Here is a 24,120-nt window from a genome sequence, read left to right as displayed (position 1 = left end):
GTATAGAGAGAACGTGGAAAAAGATTCTAGTTCTTCATTTTCATTTTCAATGGCTTTTGAGGCCGTGGTTCGCGTGCGGGACGCTGAAAAACTTGTGTCGCCGCAGAAACGGCCGCGGCGAAGGTAATAACACGTCTGCGAACGGTGAAAATCGTTAAATAAAAGATTAAGCGATATGGAAATATCTGGTGTGGTTTCCTGCTCGACCGAGCGGAGACAGCAGGATGCTGAGAAACAATTTACCTTTATTTAAACGGATTCACGGTTTCCTTCCCGAACGGAGCGTCGCCTCGTGAATGCTCGATCGAGATACGCTGTTTGTCGAAAATAAGGTCGACCGATGGCGCAATTGAAAATCGATTATTCTAATCTGTTTCCCACACGCCAGCACCGGCTTCAATGAGCCTCCCTAGTACAAATCGCTAAAAACCTTCTCGTAAATTTTTTCCCAAATACTCGCTGCAATATTAATTCTTTAACGTGAGCTTCACTCATTATTTCATACTCAAAGTCTGATCACGAACTTGGATTTTTCAAAAATTGCATCGTTCAAAAACAGCGTATCTAAACGTTTTTAACATTTTGTCCTCACTTTGCCTAATTAAAATTAAACTTACCTTTGTAATTTGGTCATCATCTATTACTTTGTACACTAATGGGACTTCTCGTTTATCGAATAAATAAAATATAAAAGTCGATACCAAGCTACGTTAAGTTTGAAATTCTATCTTCTTTGCCTGGGATCGAGAGTAATTTTCTTAGAGTTTAGCGTCGTGGACCCCTTTCAGAAGGTTCGAGAAACACGAAAACTCCGTAGGCTCCCTCTCGATCCACGTATGCACGCGTAGTTACGCCACGAGGCAGGTGCAGAGGACACGAGTAGAGGTACTCGTCACACGTAGCATCTGCCGTATCTAGGCAATGAAAAGAAGCGAATTTCCTTCTTGTCTTTTTGTCGATTTTAGCACGCGCATTTATCGAGAATGTTGGTAGCTGTAACTCACATGCCCCGATCGGAAATAACCGCTCGACGACGATGAAGAGCCTGATACTTGCTTGATAGAATTACGACGACGCGCGGCGACTCGTTTGATTTCATGTTTCATGGCAGTGAGTTACTATATTGTCCATTCTACCGTCCATTCTCTTCTGTATATTCGTACCGTAGCACGAGCCATTCTCTAACTAAACAAACTAATGTTAATCCTAGAGAATGTCGAGTATTTATAATTAATACTACCGAAACGACGTTTTCTATTGAGTCAATTCAACATTCTCAAGCATACATATACATCACAGACGTTAACTTACGCTATTTCGTAAGACAGTGCATTTCAGTCAGTGGTGGATCGGAGAAAAGTCTTCGGAATGTAAAGGGTTAAAAGGTTATTTATTTCATTGAAAAAGCTGTACCAAAATAGTGAAGATTCTAAATCATCGTTAAACTTTAAGATTAGCAAGATCTGGCGACGCGAAATTCGATCGAAAATGGCGGGAAGTACGGAGGTGTTGTTCGCGGGATAACTTTGGTTTCTCGTTTGCGTCACTTAGTGGCGAGGCTCCATCCGAAGAAAGCCAACTTCGATAAATCCATCCTTCTCTTGTCCGTTTTAATTTTACCGACTCGATATTTTTATCGGCTCGCGGCAGTGGCCCCGACAAGGTGGGCAGGTGCTGGGCCCCGTGTGGTAGTCTATTTGCGTTGTCTGCCGCGACCGTTTGTAAGTCCACGCTTACGTGACCGTCTCTCTGTACGTACGCGAACCGCTCGTGTGCCCGTTTGTGTATTTGAAACACGTCGGGCGGGGTAGAGGCGATGCGGGCTCATTACTGGCACGAGCCAAAGCGTGCGAGCGCAAGCGCGATCGCCCGACAACCTATCGCCACCGTGACCGTCTACGGAATCGTTTCTAACAGTTCGGAGAGTTACTGTCGCGACCTGAATACCGCCGCCCCTGGTTCCCTACACACCGCCATCTTGCCTATCGAGCCTAAAATCCGAAAATTAATACCTCGTTCGTAGATAACCACCCTAATTTACGTACATCGCACTGTTTACATATCACGAGAACTGTCAAAGCAGTCAAAATCACCCATTTGCAATTTCTAATAAAACTTGTAAAAAGTTTACTGGACTGAATTTTTGAAAATTTATCGTAATTTTCGAGGAGAGAACGAATAAACGCTTATTTCCATCGTATTGTACGTTTTAATTTCTTTGGTAGAAATGAATACTCCTTTGGGAAATTATTTATTTATTGTACGAGAGAAAATGTAATTGGTCACGATGTTAGTTTTAACTAGATTCTATTTATTGACACTTGAATCTGGGGGAATTGATGTTCACTGCCATCAATCGTTGGAGTTAATTTTTATGCTCCTAATGTCGATAGATCCACTGAAACTCTTATTGTACTAGCTTGGATTTTCTTTACCAGCACTGTTGCTCGAAAACTGTGTATTTAAACTCTTTTAACAGTTTCTCCTCACGTTGTTTAACCAATTCGCATTGAAATTACCTTTGCTTTCGATTATCTTATTCAGTAAATAAAATAAATAAAATAAATGAAATGAATAGAATAATATTTTTGCAGATGAGATACAGTACAATGCTCATAGATAAGTATAATATAGAACAAAGTAGAATTGATATCTCGTAGAATATAGGAGTTGGTATTAAAATCGAATCCTTTGTTACGGCCTGTGGCCTCGCCAGATAAATCGAAGACGTATGAGAAAAGAACGTCGATAATTGAGCGTCAGAATTTATAAGATCGCCAGAATGTCGGCCGTGAAAATCCGGAGGAAGGCGCGATCACGAAAGGGGCGGTGGAACGCGGTGAGGTTTCTCGGGCAGAAACGATTATCCAGTCCTCGGAATATCACGATATTTCACGACTAAATGTATCCTCGCCCGGGGGCTCAGCTTCGTTTACCGCGTCATTGGGTAATTTGCCGTGTTACGCTCACCTAGGGCTAATAAACTTCGCCTTTTTCGTTCCGCTCATGAATTCATTCGCCGTGACCGTTTAGCGGCGGTTGTCTTCTTTTTTATGCCCGAAGGACGAGTTATCTCGCGTCTCGAGTAAGATATTTACGGAATAAAGTGGTTACGTTCAGGCCGTTAAAGAGAAATTACCGAGTAGTTAAACAAACGGGGGAACCAGTTTCATCCCTGGATGAGGAATAAAAATCGAATGTCTCGAGGGGGCTAAAAAATAATTTCTTTTTATTCGATACCCAGTATATTCGACGGAGATTCATATTTTGAGAAAAGGGTTGGAGAAGTAAGAGTTTGGTACTTCTCGTCACTACGTTTCGCTAGGGTTGATGAAATGGAAAATATCTACTCTCTCTTATAAGCTCGTCCAAAACAGATTTTACTAATGGCTCGAAATTGCTCCATCAAAAATATGGAAAATGACTTGAGAAATAAAAATTTGATACTCCTCATTGCCACGCATCACGAGGGTTGAATACTGAAAAGTATCTGCTCTCTCTTATAAGCTCGCCCAAAGCAGGTTTTACTAAGGGCTTGAGATCCCTCAAAAATTGTTGTTTTCCCCCTGAAAAAAATCGGTCCAGAGTTGAAAGGTTTGACGTTTCAGGTTCTGGGCCTCCTGGTGATGGATGGCGAGGGTACTCCGGGGTTCGGTTCTCCGGGAATACGCGCGACCTCGGCAGAAAACAGGCTCGCCGCGAATTAGATGTGGGTTAGGGATCCCAAGGTCGCCGTGACTCGTTCCTCTCGATCTCCCGTTCTCGGTGCTCCTTTTCCTCTCTTTAGCCGTTCTGTCTCGTCGAGCATGTTTTCTACCCTCTCCCCGTCCCTTTCCTGGCAGTGCATCGTCGCGGCTCGTTTTGCAAGCTCGTCGTGAGGCCGCGTGCGTGCGTCCCGACGCATGCGTCCGCACGGCCACTGGTCGAGACTGTCGCGTGCCAGGAACCCCCTCTTTCGCGCTGGTCATCGCCGACTCCGGAGCGAACCGATGCTTCCACGCTTTTAAAAATGCCTCCCGATAAGGTCGGGTCCGGATTAACTCGAGTACACTGCCATTTACACGCGTACGCGACTTTTTTAATTACCTTAATCCCTCCATCAAAGTCCACATCGCATTCGTAAATCTGTCTTTCTTGCGAGCTCTGAAGCTCTGAAGAAAATTACAGAGTGTCCATCGTCCATCGAAAATCATGATAATTATACCATTTATTCTCAACTTCGATACTTTCCACGGGGAAAGATTCTAAAATGCATTGAAACAGTATTTTTCGATGAGGAGGTTCTTGAACGAGGTCGAGATCTTAAAATTAAATAAGTAATGACAGAAAATTTTAATTATGATCTCGATCAGATAAACGCTCACAGGTATTTTGCTGTTAAATATTTGTAAGTTAAATCGTAATTTATTGCTGACCAAGCTCGTTAATTCGTATACGCACGGGCACTGCTTTAAACTGGTTTCGCGCTCGCTAGTCACGTGTTATGATAATAAATCTGTTTCTGTCACTTTGTGAGAAACAGCTCTGTCCACCGTAGCGACTAGCAAGGTTTTATAACGTTTCGCGTATACGTCGGAGAACTTTGCATCGATAGAGATTATGCAACTTATGTATACCGATGACGCACAACTGATCAAAATATTCGATTCAGACATAACCTCTGTAATATACCAAGTTCATTCCTTGTCTTCCTTCTGTTTCACTTTTAAGCGTTATTCGTACCCGGCGTATCTTTATTTATAACGCGACTATGAAAGGAATATCCAAGTTGACATTTTGTAGCAAACGAACGCTACGTTGTGCTAAAAATAGCTATCGTGTTCTCTTTGACAGAATCGAAATAAATTCAGCGAAGTATTGCGAAAGTTCTTATCCGATCGGGGGAAAGTGAATTCTGAAGCGTCATTGTAGATGACTTCTAGATTTTTCCTCTTACTACACGTGTCCCTTTGATAGAAACTTTCCCATAAATAACGGAAGGCCTGCTCGATTTCTTTTATAGTATAAATTTATGTGAATAATATCGTATTCTTGAACAGATACGTTGGAAGCCACCTGAAACTCCTCTTTCCTGGTTAAATTATTATTATTATTATTATAACAACGTCTCTATCGTGCGAATTAAAATAAAATTCGATGCATTTTCTACTCTCAAAATTGATATGGAACCATAGAATTAATTTGCTCCAAAGTTTTGGTACATTCTGATACATTGCAAAACAAAATAACTTATGTAAAAAAATTTAGTAATCGACAGAACGCCAGACGCTTGACAAAGTTCGCCTTCAACGGTGCTATGATGGATCGGAAGGACTAAACTTTTTGACAATGTGGATCAAGCCGCCATTGTAATGTATATTTGCTACGGTCTTCCGCGTAGTCGAGGGCAAAAGGTGGGAGTTTGACTATCTGATCAGGTGAGCCTGCAGGGGGGCAGCACCAGATCGCAACCCCTTAAAAAATAAATAATACTTAATCGTTGGTTCCATCTGTGGACGTGCTGTCAGATCTTCAACATCTGCCCGATCGTTTGAAGAACTCGCCAGAAGGATCGTCGTGAAGTCGAACCCGTTATTGGTGTTTTTTATATCTTCGTTGGCTCGATTCAATAAACGCTTCGTTCTCCCTAACCAATATATTCTGTGAAGTCACAAAATAAACATACGTTCTTGCTACGTTCGCTGTCCCTGGCTACTCTGACACAGTACTTCATCTTCAGCGCCTTTGAGCGACCGCAGCTGCGACCGCCATTGTGGTAGCCGTAAAAGTTTCGCTGAAATAGTCGCTGAGAAGCTCGATCAAGTTTAATATTTAACATTTATTACGAATTAGAATAATGTACCCCATAATATATCCCTCGCTATATTTTCTTTATTTATTCTACTTCGTAAATTGAGTATGAAAGGGTTCTCCAGTTAACAATGAAATCTCGACATTCTCAGACACCCAGGTTTTTGGCTAAGACGATTGTCAAGCATCCAACGCGTCGTCGATCATTCGAGAAAAGCGTTTCGTGACGATTCTTCGGGCCCTAATGGAGCCATTGACGCAAACTCGCACAGAAATGGCTCCGTTTAATTTCAAGCGTGATTCCAAAGGGTCTTCGACCGCTGCTTCGAGAGATCCAGGAATAATCGATCTCGGACAGGACCGTTTTGTACGCACGACCACCAAAGAATTCGGACCGAAGTCGTAGAGAAGTCGGAGGGAGAAAGGTGGAGCGTAGAAAGGGCCCCGGGGCCCAGTCGCAGAGATCGCGCGACCTGGCCCCACGTGGGAGTCCCGCGGAGACATCGAGAGGGACCGACACGTTGAGATTGCGATAAATCAGACGCGCAAGGTGGAACCGTCTCATGGCGCGAGGAAGAATAGGGCGCAGGGCAACGGAGAAAGCTGCGAGAAAAAAGGGCACGCTCTGTTGTGACTACGGATGATAATTTGTCCGCCCATTCGGACAGTTTGCGAGTATCTGAAAAATTCTATCCCAGACTCCGGAGACCCCTGTCCTTCCTTTTCCTATGGCGGCAGGTTTTTCTGCCCTTTTTGGGAAGCGAGTACAGGTGCAACGCATCCAAACTGCGCTCTTAGGGATGTCCTGACTCCTCGACGAGACGTCTTTCTCATGAGATGCTCGTTAGAGAGTCCTTTAATCTTCGATCCCACCATTCTTCGTGGTCAGGGACTCGATACGCTTCTATCTTTAGTGTGCATCGCTTGTTAAAGTGTAATATTGTTGAATATTTATTTGTTAAATAAATACAACAGAGTTTCGACCTGAGTATGTATTTATTTAATGTAGTTGTACAAAACGAAAATGCTGTTGACGATTTTCTGGTAACTGAGCTTGAGGCTCGGAGAAAGAAACGAGACACTCAGAGGGTGCAATAAACGAGTGTCCTTAATGCTTATTCTCAACAAATATTCTCTTTTCAAAGAAGACGCTGTTGTTCCAAAATACCAAAAGTGCTGAAAACGCAACGTGTATCTTAAAATGTGCAAAGAGACATCTAAAATTTGTAAAATATGCGAGAAGGTCTCGACATGTTCTGGAGTTTACGTCCCCCATAATTATCATACTCGTCTATCATCGATAAACAAGATTTTTGTAACAACGACTGGTAGAAAGAGGCGCACCTGAGCCACACGCTAAGACGGCTGATAATTTTACGGTTTTCAGTGCAATTACCGTCGCCAGGTGAACCTCCGATAGGATGAAAAAATCCTCGCAGTCTGCCTGGCCGCGCACGCATGCTTCGAGAAACCGCATGTACACTCTCCCCGTGAACATCTCCGAACTAGAAAAATGTCGCAGCTGCGAAAGCTTTTGCGGGGAGAGAGGATAATAAAAATGTGCGACGTCCGACGCGCGTGTAAACGCTCAGCCCGCAAGATGGAAACGGGACGAATTAAACAACGCACGCATCGATCTTCGAGTCGCTTATGAGGATAGTTTCGCAACGTAACGGCCGCTCGTTAATCAGTAGGATCGAGTCATTGTAATCGGTTTGCATCCCGAGGATTGAACGTCCCAGCAAAATTTATTAACCCCCTATTTTAACACTGATACACTGTTGGGTTGTCTGAGTTTGTTCACGTATTACATACGAACATTATATACTACTTCAACTTATATACTACAGCAGCGACAAACAATGTAAAACACTCGTATCAAATATACAGAAGCATGCAAGCCAGTAGTACAGAATAATCATAATCATAAATACACTTCCAGCTTCGACGATCAGATGAGGAACATAATTCCTGGAGTCTATTTCACGGAGAGGTGCGATGCACTTGTCCGATGTCGCGTTTTCGAGTCAGATTAATGTGGGATTCGGCTCGACGAAAAAGTTAGAGGGCCCCGTTGCGCTCAGTCGCATGATGGATCGCTAATATGGGTCCTGCCACGCACGGGGGTGGATGCTCGGCATTGTACACCGTCTTTTCTACGCATAGAGCGCGACTTTCCAATGTTCATCCCCCTCAACGAAATAAAAAGTCAAAGAATAAGTTGTCCAACAGTCGGTGGCTCGCGGATTCCCAGGCGATTACATCTGTACGAAGAGTTAGCCGCTGGCACGAACGACGTCCCCATTGTTGGGGCCTTACCCTATATCGGTAGAAGTCCCTGTTCCCTTCTCCTTTATCGAGAAAGGTCCCCCCCCCCTCCTTCCATCCCCTTGATCGGGAGAAGTCAATGGTCTCGAGGAACCCGGGCCTCGGGAAGGAATCCAGGCTTTGAATGAAGACCTCAAAGTTTCGGGGGTAGACCGGGTGGGGAGCAAAAGGAAGGCAGGTAGCCCTTTTTCTGGTAGGTGGGCCCGCTCGACCGCACTCCCGAAACCGGCTACAAAACGTTTTATTTACGTGGTTCGAGGGGGCCCTCCGGTGCCAGGTTCTCCTCCTTCTCTTCTTCTTCTTCGTTTCCCGAGTTCTAATTCTGTTTTCACGCACCTTGACCTTTTTTCGGGACCAGTTCTTCCTCGTCTCCTTCTCTCTCTCTCGGTTGTCATCCTGTCTTCTTCTCCTTGGGATGGTCGCAAGGTGCGATTCCGGGGACGACTTTCGCGACAAGTGCTACTGTACTCGATTGGCCCAGTTTCTTCCCGGGCCCAGACGTTTGGGGGGCTGATCGAGCACAGAAACTCATTTGTCTCTCGTGGTCTACGTGTACACACTGGGTATCCCCTCTTCGGAGATTCTACGCGAGGAAAGAATGACCAAAAGTTCGTATAAATACGCTCTCTGTTTGTCGGGATATTATTTATAATAGCAAGCCATTCGTTGACTAGACAAACTTCATCAAACGTTGTCAAGCACGATGTACTTCAATATCCTGACTGTTAAGGTATTATTTATAATAATAATCACATGCTCGAGGTTCGTATCTGCCATTCATTGACTAGACAAACGTCATAAAACATTGTCAAATAGTCCGACAGTGTGTCAAGGTACTATTTATAATCATATACTCAAGGTTTTCATCTGCCATTTGTCGACTAAACAAACTTCATTAAACATAAGAGTTTGTAACACACAACATCTAATTAAGCAGCAGCCGAGCAATGACGTTGCTTTAGTGTGGTAAATAGCGTGTTTGACCAGCGTAGCGAAACACTAAAGAAGAAATACGTAAATGTGACACGTCTAAAAGCAACGCAATGATTGCAATCAAAGCCACATCGTTCCCTCGATCGCAAATACCGAACATTCGACGCGGACCATTAATGGTTCGACATTCGTATCGCCGACTACATATTTTCCAGCTTGTTGCTTGTGCCCGCGCAATTGGAAGTAAGTGGATTGGGCGTAATGTTACATTCGCCGCGTCCGGACCGGCTCGCGGCCGCGGATCCCGATTTTATTCGAAATTAATTAAATTTTTTCTGCATCCTATTATCGTTTATCCTCATTTTGCTTCTGCACGCTCTTCGCAAATGTTTTAATTATGTTTCGCGCGTTAAAAATAGTCAAGGATGTCATAAAAGCCACGTGTAGTTGGCGAAGGCTAACCGGCGCGCGTTTAACGCGATCCTTTTGCTTTTATTCCGCCATTCCCGACTTCTACTCGGCTTCTACTTTCGGCTTCTACTCGGGCGGAATCTTCTTAACGTATCTTCTTCGATAATACAACTTCGACGATACCAAGATGGTCCTTAAGAGACGAGCGGTGGAAGTTTGTAAATGTTCATCGAACAGCTTTGGGACGATACTCGATCGTTCGTCTCGATATGGACGATCTCGCAGAGATCTAAAATCTAATCGGAAAAGTAGGATTTTTCTAGCTTAGTACCTGGTTTAAAATTAGATCAACGCCCCCTAAGAATGATCTGCTAGATTCGTGCAAATTTCAAGCTTCCTTCTTTCATATTTGCAATTTGGTCTCCAAGTTGATCAATACGAAAGAATTGAAAAGCTAGGTATCCTAGTAGAACATTTTGCTATGGCTGACTTTTCGTCTCTCGTATTTAACCGCAATTGATTTATGCTGATCGATTACACGGACAGGACCAACAGACGAGTCGGTGAAACAACAAATTGGTGGAGAAGATTGCCTCGCGTGAGGCATAACGCATGATTATCTTTACGAGCTGCGTCTCATGCGAGGGAACACCTTCCAAAGCACCAAGGACGCGTCCAGGACCTTCGATTCGTAATTTATTAACTGGTCCTTCTTACGGAATTCTACCGTGAACCGACATCTTATCGTTTTTCGAGGGCAGAAGCGCATATGTCGAAGATGAGACGGGAATCGCGAGCTTGGACGATCGAGAACGATACATGAAGACGACTGGGATCGTTTTGATAGAAAGTATCCTCGTCGTTCGAACCTGGTAACCCGCAGCCGACAGGTTTCGTTGCTCTTTTTACGATGTCTTCGAAGCCTTGTCAGGAGTCTCATTTATATCAAAGTCATATTCTCCAACCTTCGATCCAAGATTCTGTGCTCTGATATCGTGCTTTATTTAGGTATTGTGACAATCTGGATCAACGATTGGGGAACTCTTTTCTGATTATCTTAATACTAGATTCACGGAAGTCGCCATTTTGACAGGCTTCGGGCTCCATATATTATTTGCTAGCAACTTGAATTTAATTACTATCATAGCGTTCAATGAAAATAAAATACCAACGTTTCAATAGAAATATGTTAATATCTCGCTTCAAAATCAGAGTGATAAACACTATCTGTAGCTGGTCCATTCTTAACCAAAGGTTACAAAACGTCCAATTAAAAAAAGCTACAATCTTTCGCCATTACATTCAGATCTTTCAGAGCCTTTTTAACAACGTTACTCGACTCGAGTCGCGAATTTCGTCCAGTTCTCGAGAATTTTAACATCCAATTCATCCGATCTACACGGTAGCAGTTGCCAACTGCGTTCGATCCTCGCCAAAACATCCCTGTGCCCCTCCCCCAGGTTCGGATCACGATTTAGCAGAACTCGACGCGTCTCCTCGGATCTTAATTGCGATCGGACATGGCTGAACGCTCGAAAAGCGGCCTTTTGTCAGGGAAAGGCTGTCGGTGACTCCGTGGAGCATCGAGGTTGCGCCTAAAGGGATTTTCATTGCTCGCGAAAGGGGTTTCTCGCAGGTCGCGGCCATTGTGGCCCATTGTGGCCAGACCTCAGCGTCGTTACGTGGCCCCGCGACGTTATACGATCGCATTATGGCAACGACGGTGCAACCACGGGCACAATGCGCATGTTGCATCGATATCTATACGGACGTGTCCTTTTCCCTTCCCTGTTGCAGGGACGAAAGGCGCGTGCTCCTCGTCCAGGTGATGCCAGACTGGCTGTCTGCTGCTCGTCCATCCGTTTTCCTTCGTCCTCTCCTCTCTTTCTCTCTCGTACCCACGCCTACAGGGAACATATGTTTACGAACAATGAGCCCCGTGCAACGGCACGCTCTCGAAAAACCAACAAACATAAAGGATCGCGCCTCCGCGACTCGACAGACTCTCGTCCAGGATTGATTTATACTTCGTCCTTGCGATTCGGTTCACTCTCGATCGAGACGAGATCGTAACTTCTTTCATTTAGCATTTCAAACCGTGCACGCAGGTTCGTACGAAGTTAAATTTGTTATTTAAATTTAAATTTAAAAAGTTAAATTCGTTATTTAACTTCGCACGAGGTAGGAGAAAATAGCTTTACGAGCCACTTCGCCGATTGCCAGATCAAATAAAATTTTTTACCAGACTGAAACATTGATTCCAAACCGAAGCGGTGGAATTTTTATTCGAAACTAGAGATAATTCGTTTGAAAATGAATAGAAATCAATTTTCTTCGTATCGCGAGGATCATGAATTTTTGAAGGGCTGAATAAACATGGTTTTTCAATATTTTTACGAACACGTGTGTGTGATGTAACGTCGACGCGTGCGGTAGATCGTTGGATACGAGTTTTATTTCCTCCTTATGGCCACTGTTTCCAAGAAGAGTGCCAGAATCGTGAAGCTTCATTATCGTAATGTCGCAAAGGGCGATCAACACGAATGTCTCGGCTTATCAGAGACCGTTCACCTCTTATCGAGACACCGGTGATCCTCAGGGTCAGCCAATGGCTTTCCCTTCCTCGCGGCTAATCCCCTCTTAAGCCACGATAAAGACCGCCCTTAAGGATCAAGGATTCGTGGATTCTCTCCTCACCGGTTAATTATTGCAACCCCAAATTCTCTACCGCTAGCTCAATACCTGATCGTCCCTTCAACGTTACATAGTAAACAGACACCGAGTTCTCGAACCACAGCTTCCTATTTTCGGAGTCAATTAACGATTTATCTTACCATATAAATAATAGAAAACGAGACTTTTTAGTCACTACGTGTTTAATTTGAGATAGCAAAAATCCCAAAGCCAGAATTTCGTTTCGCGAACTTTAACGTTTCGAAGCACGCGATCCTTGGTATAATCAATCATCGAATTCGATTTATCCATCGGTAGTTACTTGCATCGCGAAAATCGTCGATTCAAGGGCCAAGGGGAGAACTCGAAGGCGTAATAATTATAGTGCCGCGCGAACTCTTTCACGAAGTCAAAGGCCACGTCGACGTGGAGATTATCGACGATCGAAAGTGAGAGGTGTAATCGATTTGGGCGGAGATCGGATGCGCTATCTTTCCTTGAATTAGCGATGGAGCACCTGTGTGTGTTTTTACCAAAGTTATTCGCGATCGGGATCCCCATCAAACTGGGAAATTTAAATAGTATTGGAATTAAACAATTTTTCATCGTATATCGATAAAATTTTTCACGGTCGTAGACGTTTTTCCAAGTCGGAGAACAGAGCATAAATAAACTAAATATACAATGTCGAAAATTTGCTACGGAGAGCAGTTAAGATAATAGCGATCCACGCGAGCGATGCTGCGGGTAAAAGCAATTATTAATGGTAAATAATGAAGGGACATCAGAAGTGACATTAATTGGATTTGAATAAGAATTCTTGGCCCTAACGACTGGACTTTTATCAGATAAGTAGCTCATTAATCAAAAGAGCGCATTCCCCGAGCTACCTATGGCGGCGACTTTCGAGAGCAAAATTGAGTGGTCCACCTTGTCGACAATCCGCTTGAAATCGGTAAAAACAGTACAAACCTGTATATTTTATTCAACCGCAGTAGGATGTATTACTAGAATGTAAAAGGCTAAGCTTTCGCGTTACGATTCCTCGTAATATTTATTCCACGGTGTTGGTAGATTCGTAAAAGGTCTTATGGGAGCTTTTCGACGCATCGTTTTACTCTTAGCTGGTGTATGATTTGATCTCCAAATTAGGAACTCTCGTTAAGTTACTTGACAAATGGTTCCAAAGCTAGTTTCAGTGTCTAGTTGCTGTTTCAGAGTAATCAATTTAAAGTATCGCACGCAACAGATGCTATGCATCGATCCAAAGTCGATATCAAGATCTGTTCAGATTCGATAAGATCGACAGATTTACGTGCAGGTGCGGCTTAATATAGAACATTCATAATCGAGAAGAGTTCTTTCCGGTATTTGTATCGGAATGTTGTCGAGGATTAAGGAGAGCTTGGATGATCCAGAAGGGTACACCGTAATATGTTAGCCATAAGACTGGAAAAGTCAAAGTGGGCAAGGTATCGAGCGATCGAAAAATAGCGGTATAATCGGTTTGGACAGGAGAGAAGAAAAGATACGCGAGAGGAATCGAGGAGGACACATCTGCTCGCCTCGGAATCGCGAAAAATCCACGGAAAAAATCCCGGCAGCTGCAACCCGCCCCGCCACGCGACACGCGCCGAACAATCACGGAGCCACTTCGTTACTAACAGGATATTACACCTAGCCCAAGGACACTCGATCATACGATCTCATCCTGATCCTCCTGGTCCGCTTCAAAATTTTTCTTTAATCTCCTCAACCGCGCGTTTTGACTCGATCTTTCGAATTTCTTGCCACCGCAGAGGGTAGTTTGGAAGCAGACAAAACGGGTCATCTTTGGAATTTTATGTAAAAAGAACCACTCACGATATCGGTTCGACGCTTTGCATATTTATTCAATAGTGTCTTACCAAGTTGCTTGAATTTTTTTTTACAAAAATATGCAACGTTTGCGAGAATGTAGGCAGTACGAGTGTAGTAACTTAATAAAAACGAGTAAATCAATTTTCAGTCGATTCGATCGAATTCAAAGCGTACCAAATGATTTTTTTGAAGCGGTTGCGCCTCAGACGTATGAAATATATGAAGTACACGAAAAATCTGGTTTCAATTGTAAGCAGCGTCACACAATTAAGCAAAGTTTGCACAGAGTAACAGAACTTCGGTACGCTCGTGCAGCACCAGAGACTATGACGTTCGATCAACTCACAATCAGTGACACCGTCGCGGCCGGTTGGTAAATAATTCAAGACTTCATCTTATAAGCGCGCCACTTTATCGCGATGATCGTCGTCGGAATCGGACAGTTTGAAAGCATTCTACATAAACAAACGACCGTGAAACGCATTTAAGGCGCGAGCCGATTCGGTAAACCTTCGGCAACCCTTCAGCGACGATCGAAATTCTCATCTAGCCACGCAATTTTCAATAACAAATAAAATATTCGATGCGAATTCTAAAATCCAACTTATCGAGTCGAATCTTCCATCTGAAACATTGTGGCTTCGTAACATCCTGCAACGCAAAATAACCTCAAGAAGAATAAAATAAAAAAAGTTTAATGGTTACAGTTGAAATAAAATAGTAAACGGTCCAGTTCTTTTTACGAAGTTTTTAATATTGAAAATTGTGGAATAATTAATAAAATTGCAGAGACGATCGACGAAGTCAACGACTTTTTGACTTACGGATTTCCAGAATTCTTTGACCCACGGAAAATCGATGAAATCGTCGAGTGCACTTCTCGCTGGGCACTCGAGCTCGGTTTTTTTTTCGGGGAGGGTTACTGTAACAACTATGTTCGCACAGTGAGAAGAGGGTGTTGCGAAAGGGCACTTGACAGGGAATCGTGAGCTTGGGAAAGTCTGTTTAAACGTCCAATTTCTATCGCCATTACGGACTCTTGAATTGATTTCTCAGAGCAAATCCATCGGAAACATTGCACGATAGAAATATCGAACGTGCAAGGATTTTAATTTTTAATGAACCCTCGCAGACACACTAACCTAGTACAAAGTACAACAGATTTCGCGTTCGACTGTTTACATACAAATTTGGTTACTTCTCGGTCCGTTCCATAAACATTATCCGCATACTTGAATCCGTGAAATTTTCCTTAAGAATCATCTGAAATTCAGAGTTTCTATTGACAATATTGAAATTCCCCCCAAAAACTTGAACTTGAGTGCATCGCAAATGGAAGATCGTTGATAAGATGTTTACAGTCTTGCGACGACGATGCCAGGTGATTGTTTCGAACGTCTCTCGTCAAGGTAAGCAGACGCGAATCGTCAAAACGCGAAACTTTCTACCCAAACTCGAAAATAAAGTCGAATTGGGCATGCATACGTTCCCTCGAATTTATTTTACTGTTTCCAATGTCTTCCAGGACACTGGTACTTTAGTTTGCAACCTAATTTATGGCACAAAGACGAAAGTCAAGAATAACACCCGCTTAATTTATTTTTTCATCGACTCTTTACAGTAAAATTAAATTTAATTCGTTCTTAAATCACCACAGTTTCGTCAGAGCTATTTACATCGATTTCATTTTTGAATTTAATAATGATTAAACGAACCGAGAGACACATATTCGCGGACAACGATCGTTCAACGATATCTCCGCGAGAAAAAGTCCCATTCCGCTCGTTTGCACCCGACAAATCGCGACGAATTAATCCAGGAATCCGCGACAACTCGATTCATCAATTAAGAGCAACTTTGTGGCATTCTTCTACGAGCTATAAGCGAGTCTCGTTGCGCGTCAAATATTTCTTCAAGGATCTCCGCTCGACGTAAGAGGCGAAAAAGGCTGGAAGGAACGATCCGATAAAAAAAAACGCATCGATCCAACGATCGGGGAAAAAGTGCAGAAAAAAAGGAAGATGGAAAGATCATGCACGAGTTCGTCGACTTTGCGCCGGCAGGCAGATTCGGTGGCTGTTCGTAATAAAGTCCATGAGAACTGTCACCTTGATCGCCACTTTCGGACGACGTTCCGATCCGTGGATCGCGGAGGGGATTCGACCAAAGGCGTGCCCGGTTTTCTCGAGCGTAGGTCAGTTATTCCAGACGAACTGGTCCCGATCGGCTACCAATTAAATGGAAACCGGCAACCTGTTATTTCCCGACACGCTTCTGATCATCGAGGAAGGTCGACGTTGCTCCTCGACAGCAGTTTTTGTGGCCGCGCCAATCGTGCAACGATAGAGATCTCAATGATCGAGCGCGGTATCTTTGACGCGGCGCGTCGGATTTCGCGACACGCCACGCGCAAACGCCATTCGCCGGATGATTGCGGCGGAATCGCGGTTTTTGCGCTCCAGAATCGCGATGAGGAATGCTGGATCGATCGAGGGTGGCTTCCCAGAGCGATGGTTTTCTTTATACGATTGTTTCGCGCGAAATTTCCGTGCCCCTCCGCGTCCTTCGATATAGCGTTTAATTTCGGACTGGCAATGAGAATGAGCCAAACGATTCCACCGTTTTGGTTTTACGGTCGTATAATGGTATGGAGAAATATTTTATATACAACTCGAGGAACGAAAATTACGGTGAAAAAAACTACGTACAGAAGGCTGACGAATGAGGGATTTTCAAGTATTTTTTTTACATGGTACGATGGTTGGTAATATTTTTTAAGTGTTTGCATCGGTTTATATTCGAGGAACTCGTGCAAATTTCTTCATTGAGAAATGTTAATTTTTAGCACCTCGAAAAAAAATTTTCGTCCTCAATGATCCAAAACAGAAAATGTTATTACCTATATCAATATCATTTTTATTACAGACATCAATATTCTCAATATCATCTTTATTACAGCCATCAATACCACTATTATTATCGTAATTATTATCATCCTCATTTGTATTTTAAACACTAACATCATTATTGGTATCCCTGCTATAATTTATTACTGTCATCATTCGTCACTATTGTCCCATTACTGCGCAAAGCAGTAGAAAATTATTATTATTAATACCATCAGTAATTTAATATTTCCTAAATAGGAAGCTGTATAGGTAATTGCCAAAAAAATACGCGTTTAACGAACACTCCCTCAATCGAAAAGGAACAAAGCAAAAATTCCCAGTTGGGGTGGGGAAAAAATCGTTTCTGTTACAAATTCACGATTTCCTCGCGTCAGCGAACATCGTCCTTCGACAAAAGGTATTTTCCCGATTAGGAACCACCCATCTGCATTTCTTCGCCCCGAGAGTCCGTACGTTAACCTAACCCCTGGCTCCTTCGACAGCAACCCCCACTGTTTTGGACAAATTCGATGCTATCTGTTTCGCCTTAAGAGCAGGAGCTGCGTCCAAGCGAGGTGACGCAGATTCGATCTGAACGCTCTCCGTGACGTCGACTGTTACACAGCCTCTCACAATAGATCGACCGTAGGTTTATCGATGGTTTTCTGCGGTGTTTCGCCCGTTTTTCAACGCCTCCGATCGTCGAAACGTCGATTCGAGTCCAGTGACCTCGAATTAGTGCACGAAATAAATCCACGATGATTCAGTTTTCGAGACAGTTTAGTAACGATATAGTAAGAAATATGAGAGTCGAAGGTCAGACGTGATTGTCGAAACGTGCTACGCAAGATAAAAATATACGAAAAAATAAAATAAAATAGACGTTTCTCCAGCGTATAAAAATTAAAATATTTCGACCGAACAGAGTTTCTGTCCCCATTCTTGCATCTTCGAGGTTGAAATACATTTCCCCTATTCACCAGCCTGGGCAGCACACGTGCACTCGAACTCTGGCCAGGATTAGACCAAAGTCTAATCGTCGGCTCTGGATCGAACAGGTACCTCGCCATTCTCCGTACTCGATCATGCGAGCGGTTTGAATACGGGACAAGGCGAAATGTTCGATTCTGGTTGGTGGAAATCGGTCCAGGGGATTACCTCGGTCGCAGGGTTCGCGGAACGCGCGATTATTCTCGTTAGGGAAAATAGATCGAGTTACACCCCCGCGCCGGAAACGGAATAAATTCACCGACGAGCAGAGAGTCCTGAAAGCGTTTCGAATAAACGAAAAATATCCGTTTTGAATTCGTGCAAGGCAAATCCGTCGATGAAGGGGATTATCGACGAACGGCGGACAAATTTTTTGACGAATTCAAATTCACGCGCGTGTGAACACGCGGAGATTAGGCCGATCGAGAGAGTTTCTCGCGATCTTCGGGGGCCTCTAACCGATATTTTGAGGAGGACGCGGTCGTATACGGGCCATTTGAGGGCCTCGAGAGCGCATTCTCAGGGGTGTTTCTCGAACGCACTCGTTGCACAATGTAACACTATCCCCCTTTATAGAGGAGCAATCTTGGAGTGTCTTTAATGCGAAACCGAGCGGAGTTCTTGTATTATTTTGTCGTGAATAATCCTTTTATGCTCGCCTAAAGAGACCCCGGGGCTTTCAAGACGACGTTCCACGGCCTCTGTTCGTTTGCTGGGACGGAAACCAACTCGTCGAACAACCGCAATGTGTGCAATCATCGAAACGAACGCGAATATCGCGAATATCGTGGCTGTCGTTGATAATTAACACTTTTCTCAAACTTTCGTTCACAGAATTTTAAATTAATATCCCTCGCAGTGTTTAAAACGATTTTTAATACCAAAACTACCGACAATTATAAAGAATATAATGTAAATTTGAAAGAATCCAGTCGAGTTAATTCTTTCACAATTTTTAGTAGAAATTACAAATCATTTTGACCACTTCCGATAGTTCTACCGTTGAAGTTACTTTATTCCACCCTTCTGATTTGTATATTATAATGTATTCCGTAATATGGCACGATGTATGGCAACTCGTGGAAGTAATGAATATCATTTTTTGCGATACCACCGCGAACCATAAATTTTGCATTCGTGAGGAAGAGAGACGACTACGGAGGGGTGGTCCCGGTGACCCTAAAATGTTTTGGCACGCGTCGCGAGCGTCCGTCGTCGCTCGTTAGTATTCATTGTCCGTTGGAGTGGTCGATTTCGAAAACGTTCACGAAATCCACAACATATCTGTGATCAAAGGAAATTTATGTCGCATCTGCGGACGCGAAATGTCCATGACCAAAGTTCCGCCGAACGAAACGTCGACTGCAACTGTCCGATGGAGAATAGAACTGAAAACGTTTCTTCTAATTAAGGATTAATATATTATGATGCATTGAAAATTAACTAACTGCGAATATACCATAATTATACAGTGCACAAATTATATAGACTCGTGTAAAATATTAGGGGGGTTAACTTAGAAATAAAAATTCAATTTTGTTCCTTTTGCTACTTCCTTCAGTTTTAAGTCTTAAAAATATTCTGAAATTCAAAAAAATAGCATTGTTATGGAATTAATAGGTGATTCTTTTGCACAGTAATATAAAATAAATTCATGGGGAGCATACAAAATAAGATTCCTTTCTCCATAGTTAAGAGTATACTGGGGATTTACAAAATGGCGACTAAAATTCTAAGTCCTTAAGAGTTACAAATTCCACCTTCTTCGACCTTCTCGCGTAGAATTTATCATCCCGTCAGTACCAGGGGGTTGAAATTTACATTTTTGCATTGTTTTTGAACCCGTGAAATTTTGGTTATCGCGAACATGGTCAGGTTCGGTGGCCCAGGAACGGATTTCGTCGCGTTTTGCAACAGTCTGTGTTCGTGGGGCACAATGAGGTCCTCGAGTGTCTTTAGTGCACTCGGTAGCGCGGCGTTCAATGGTCGCCGTTCACAAATGCGCAGCGGGGTGTCCAACTCTCTTGAGATTCGCTACTCGATACGAACGTCGTTCCCTGGACAGGGGAATTGTTGTCGATCGTCCGTCAGCAGGACCGACCCGGCGATGATCAATACTTCTACCGTCGCGGGAGAACTTAATATGTTTATTGCTGTGAGAATGTTACGTTCGGATAGGTGATAGATTTTTATCTGGCCGTGGCTGCCTGAAAAGCGGCCACGGGGATCCTCTACGACCTCTCGACTTTTCTTCTTCTCGTGGCTAATGGTTTTGACGTTTAACGGGAAGCTACCCGTGGTACTTGATATCGATGTTTTAATATACCTGAGATCTAATTTCTGACAAGCAATTAAATTCTCCCGATGTTTAGTCTTAATTCCAAACACCGAGAGTGCTAAACTGGAATTCCAGCATGAACCGATAACCACAGACGATACCTCGTCTGTGCGATAACGTTGGAAGTGACACCAGAAATGGTGAAGGCTTTCGTGTACCTTTGATCCCTGTCCATGATTGTACATTAAACAATATTAAATATATAATTGTTAATAATTTGGAAAATTGCTTGTGAAAAATTTGAAGAATTTCAATACCCTTACCTGTCGAGTATATTAACATGTTAATTAATTTAGGAGTTTTCTCGAGATCTATCGTGTAAATAAAATATAGTCTACACAGAAAATTACTTTTCCTTTATGGATTAAATACTTTGTTTCAGACAAAATGGCAACGTTCAATGGAGACACGAGTTTCACACTTACCGACAGTCAAACAGGATGCGATGAAGAAAAAATGATCGATATACCTGTTGTAGATAACACAGAATTCAGGTAAACTGGAAAGTAATATTATAGAATGGAAGAAATACTTTTATAACAAACGAGGTATACGAGTAAACCTTGCATGTGGACTTTCGTGGCCAAATTTAACTACCATATCGACTTGAAAATTCGGAGGTGATTTTAGCGTCCTCTTCTCATGTATGGCGGTCAGTTGAGAAACTATTCACTGAATTAGTATGGATGGGGAGATAGCTGTAATGTGTGCGTAAATACATGTGGTATAGGAATTTTTCAACGAAAAAAAAATTATTTTTGGTTGCAGGAGTCAATTACAATAATTTTTGGTCATTACACATACCCCCGAAATCCTACTCAGTTTCGAGAAAAAAATTCTTTACTGAAATTATAATGTGTGTCTCTGTAATGTAAGGTCTGCTGGTATTCCTCGTCTGTGATAATATTTTAGAATGGAAGAGATACTTTCATTGAAAGAACAAAAGCATAACGAAGAAATTTTTTATCACTTTTAGAGCACAGTTGATATCTCGTATCGAAGAGGTAACTTCGACCATAATCCAACAAATATGTTCCGATCGATTACCCCAAATTTCATATTCGTTGGTACGCAATTACACTTCGATGGAGACCGAAATTGTCGAAGAAAATTATTTTTCTGACTGTGCCTTGAACGTTAATTCGTATCTTCTCGAAGAGGCTACGCAAGTCGAGGAAGAAAGCACGCAAAATGGCGTGCAAAGTGGCAAAAAGAGAGTCAGCAATTTTGCTAGGAGGAAAGGCAAGGACAAGTTTGCTTTGATGATGACGGTAATGGCCGCGGCACATCGTTTGTTAATTACGAACACCACCGTCACGAGACGATCCCTTTATTACGATCTGAAGAACGAGAATACTTTGAATTTGGCGCCGGAACAGAGATGCGTGGATCAAGCAGTGAATCACGTCGCCAATTTGCTGAATTGCGCGCCATGGGAGCTCAGTGAGTCTTTCTCGAACAAACAATCTTTATAATTCATTATTTGCTATCGTATTTTATTTCGCGATTACCTCTGATTATGCGCAGTTGGCATATCTGTTTATTCTTGTGCTAAACTAATTTCGTTGTTGCAAACAACATTCCAAACTGAGGTCCATTATTTTGAAAGGAAATATCGAGGCTGCGAAAGCTAGCAGGTTTTAAACTTAAAATCCAAAATAATTTTTTTAACTGTATAAAATTACAAAGCAGTTCAATGTAGGTTTAGTTTTATGCAATTTTTAGAACAAGTCAGGAGTAGTGGTATTGCAATTTTGATCATTTATTGATATATTAGTTTACGCATTTATTAGGACTCGTTACAGAAAAATCACTCGTTCAACACAGTTTTAATTCCGCGGATATTATTATAATTATTCAGATCTTGTACCTACGTTGAAAGGATTAGCAGCGGGTGAACTGACACTCACTTTAACCGACAATCGAGTCGTCGATTGCAAAGTCCCAGGCGGAGCTCTTATTCCGCTAATGGCGTCGAATGTAGTTTCCGTTCGAACGAGAGCGAAAATGGTGCTGGTCGTCGAAAAAGACGCTGTTTTTCAAAAATTGTTGGAAGACGATTGTCCCTCTTTTTTAAATTGCATTCTGGTCACCGGGAAAGGGTACCCGGACGTGGCCACGAGGATGCTGGTGAAACTGTTGTCGGAGAAAATGGAACTTCCGGTTTACGTAATCGTGGACGCGGACCCTTTTGGCGTGGACATTATGTGTGTCTACCGGTAAATTGAATTTAAAAATCTCTTATTAATTACCAAATCTTTTACCGGTACTCGAAAAAAATTTATGAAATTGACAGTTTCATATGGAACAACCTAATATTAACAAATAATAGAAGAGGTCTAAGAAAATATAGGTTTGAAAAGGTTGCGAAGTTCCAAACGATACAATTCGTTTACAAAAGTTTATTCCTAAAGACGGGGAACAAAGTGAAATGTTTGTAAATTTCTTTCGAACACAGTTTCGGTTCTGCCATATTGTCCAAAGAGAAGGAGAGCTTGGCGTGTCCAAAAGTACGCTGGCTCGGAATTCATCCGTCGGAATTGATCGCGTTAGGAGCGAGCACCGTTCCCCTAACTGGATTCGATTTGTCAAAATTGTCGTCCATCGAGAGTCGACCGTACATGACCCCGGCTTTTCTCAAGGAACTCGAAATAATGCGAACCGGGAAAGCGGAGATAGAGAGCGTGTCTTCGTTCTCGAGAAAATTTCTGACCGCCACCTATTTGCATTGCAAAATCAAAGGAGACGATTACATTTAACGACGCGTGAAATAATCTCCGTGGTTCTTCTTTGTACGAAAATAGGAAGATAAATCTGGAGCATAAAACGAGGAAAAAATTCGAGCATAAATCATCCAAGCTTCGAGCTATCTTTAACTTTTTGTGGTCGGAGAACAAAGCTTGTACATTTTAAGCTTTTAGCTGGTCGTTTTATACCTTAGATTTATTCGTTAAAATACTAACAATCTTAACTCACGTTCTATCATTAACTATTGGATGAAAATTGTTGACAAGAAATTAATTATTTTATGTGGTTTTTTATTTTCGTGGCCTTCACCTGTAAAGGGATTTAATTATTGTTTCACTGTTGTACGAATAAAGCAAGCGTAATAATTTATTGCGTACAGGGTGTTTTAGGGAACTTTTTCCGATTTAGAAATTTTTACGTCCAACTGTTTCACCCATATTTCTTCGTGACCGTCGCAGCTGTCTTCCAGATTAATTAATTCAGGGATTTTGCGGAACGATCCTAAATAAATGATGCTGCTGTCGGAGGATCTTCTAGAAAGGATCGCGGGTTGGCTCTTGATGGTCTGAGAAGCAATGCTTCGAAGGCTTTTCGATCTTGTGGCGTAGAAATGGTCGCATAACCTTAATTTAACGAAGCTGTTAAATATTTCTCGCGAAAAGGTTCTCGTGAAAAACTATTTTTGGCATTTAAGCGATTCGCGAATCTTTTATGTCATAAAACTTCTCAGTTGTATTTATATCACTAAATAATTAAAAGTTTCGTTTCTTTTTTAATATGCTATCCAAATAATATTTAAGATAGTCAATATCTAATGATTTTTCGAACAAATTTTAATGTGATAATAGTTGTGGTTAGGGGAGGATCGAAGTGTAAAAGTACCCTAATTTCTGCCGATTCTCCGTCAACGACGGAGCAGATTTCTGCTTGCTAGTCTGCCGGAAATTCGATGATCCTGACCGACGTTTCCTCTTGTGTTTTCGTGGCACAGGCATAACGTTCGAAAGAAAAGTCGTAGATTAGAGAAAGTAAGGTCGAAATACTCCCTGAAAATTTATCCGTTTCCAACGTACGACTCGCGATGGCGTTATTAAAACGAGTTTGACGACTTTGACGCGCGATCGTTTGTCGGAAAGGATGCATTTTCAGGTTTCTGGTCTA

General features: G+C 42.5%; 2 protein-coding genes across 2 annotated transcripts in view; one reads left to right on the top strand and one right to left on the bottom strand.

Moving 5' to 3' along the window:
- LOC143348433 (uncharacterized) overlaps positions 1-20,386 on the bottom strand; it is a 58,039-nt gene extending 37,653 nt beyond the window's left edge. Inside the window, exon 1 of the mRNA XM_076778620.1 lies at positions 20,313-20,386. Coding sequence (XP_076634735.1) covers positions 20,313-20,386 — 74 coding nt within the window. The remainder of the gene's footprint in view (positions 1-20,312) is intronic.
- Positions 20,387-20,632: 246 nt separating this feature from the next.
- Mei-w68 (meiotic W68) lies at positions 20,633-22,970 on the top strand. The gene is made up of 4 exons (XM_076778619.1): positions 20,633-20,705; positions 21,188-21,654; positions 22,073-22,430; positions 22,670-22,970. Exons 1-4 carry the CDS (start codon positions 20,668-20,670, stop codon positions 22,968-22,970), a joined length of 1,164 nt encoding a protein of 387 aa, XP_076634734.1. The 5' UTR covers positions 20,633-20,667.
- The last annotated feature ends 1,150 nt before the right edge of the window (positions 22,971-24,120 follow it).

Source organism: Colletes latitarsis, chromosome 11, assembly GCF_051014445.1.
Source record: "Colletes latitarsis isolate SP2378_abdomen chromosome 11, iyColLati1, whole genome shotgun sequence".
Taxonomy (NCBI): Eukaryota; Metazoa; Arthropoda; class Insecta; order Hymenoptera; family Colletidae; genus Colletes; species Colletes latitarsis.
Note: the sequence above shows the minus strand (reverse complement) of the source record. Positions and strands in the feature narration are given on the sequence as shown.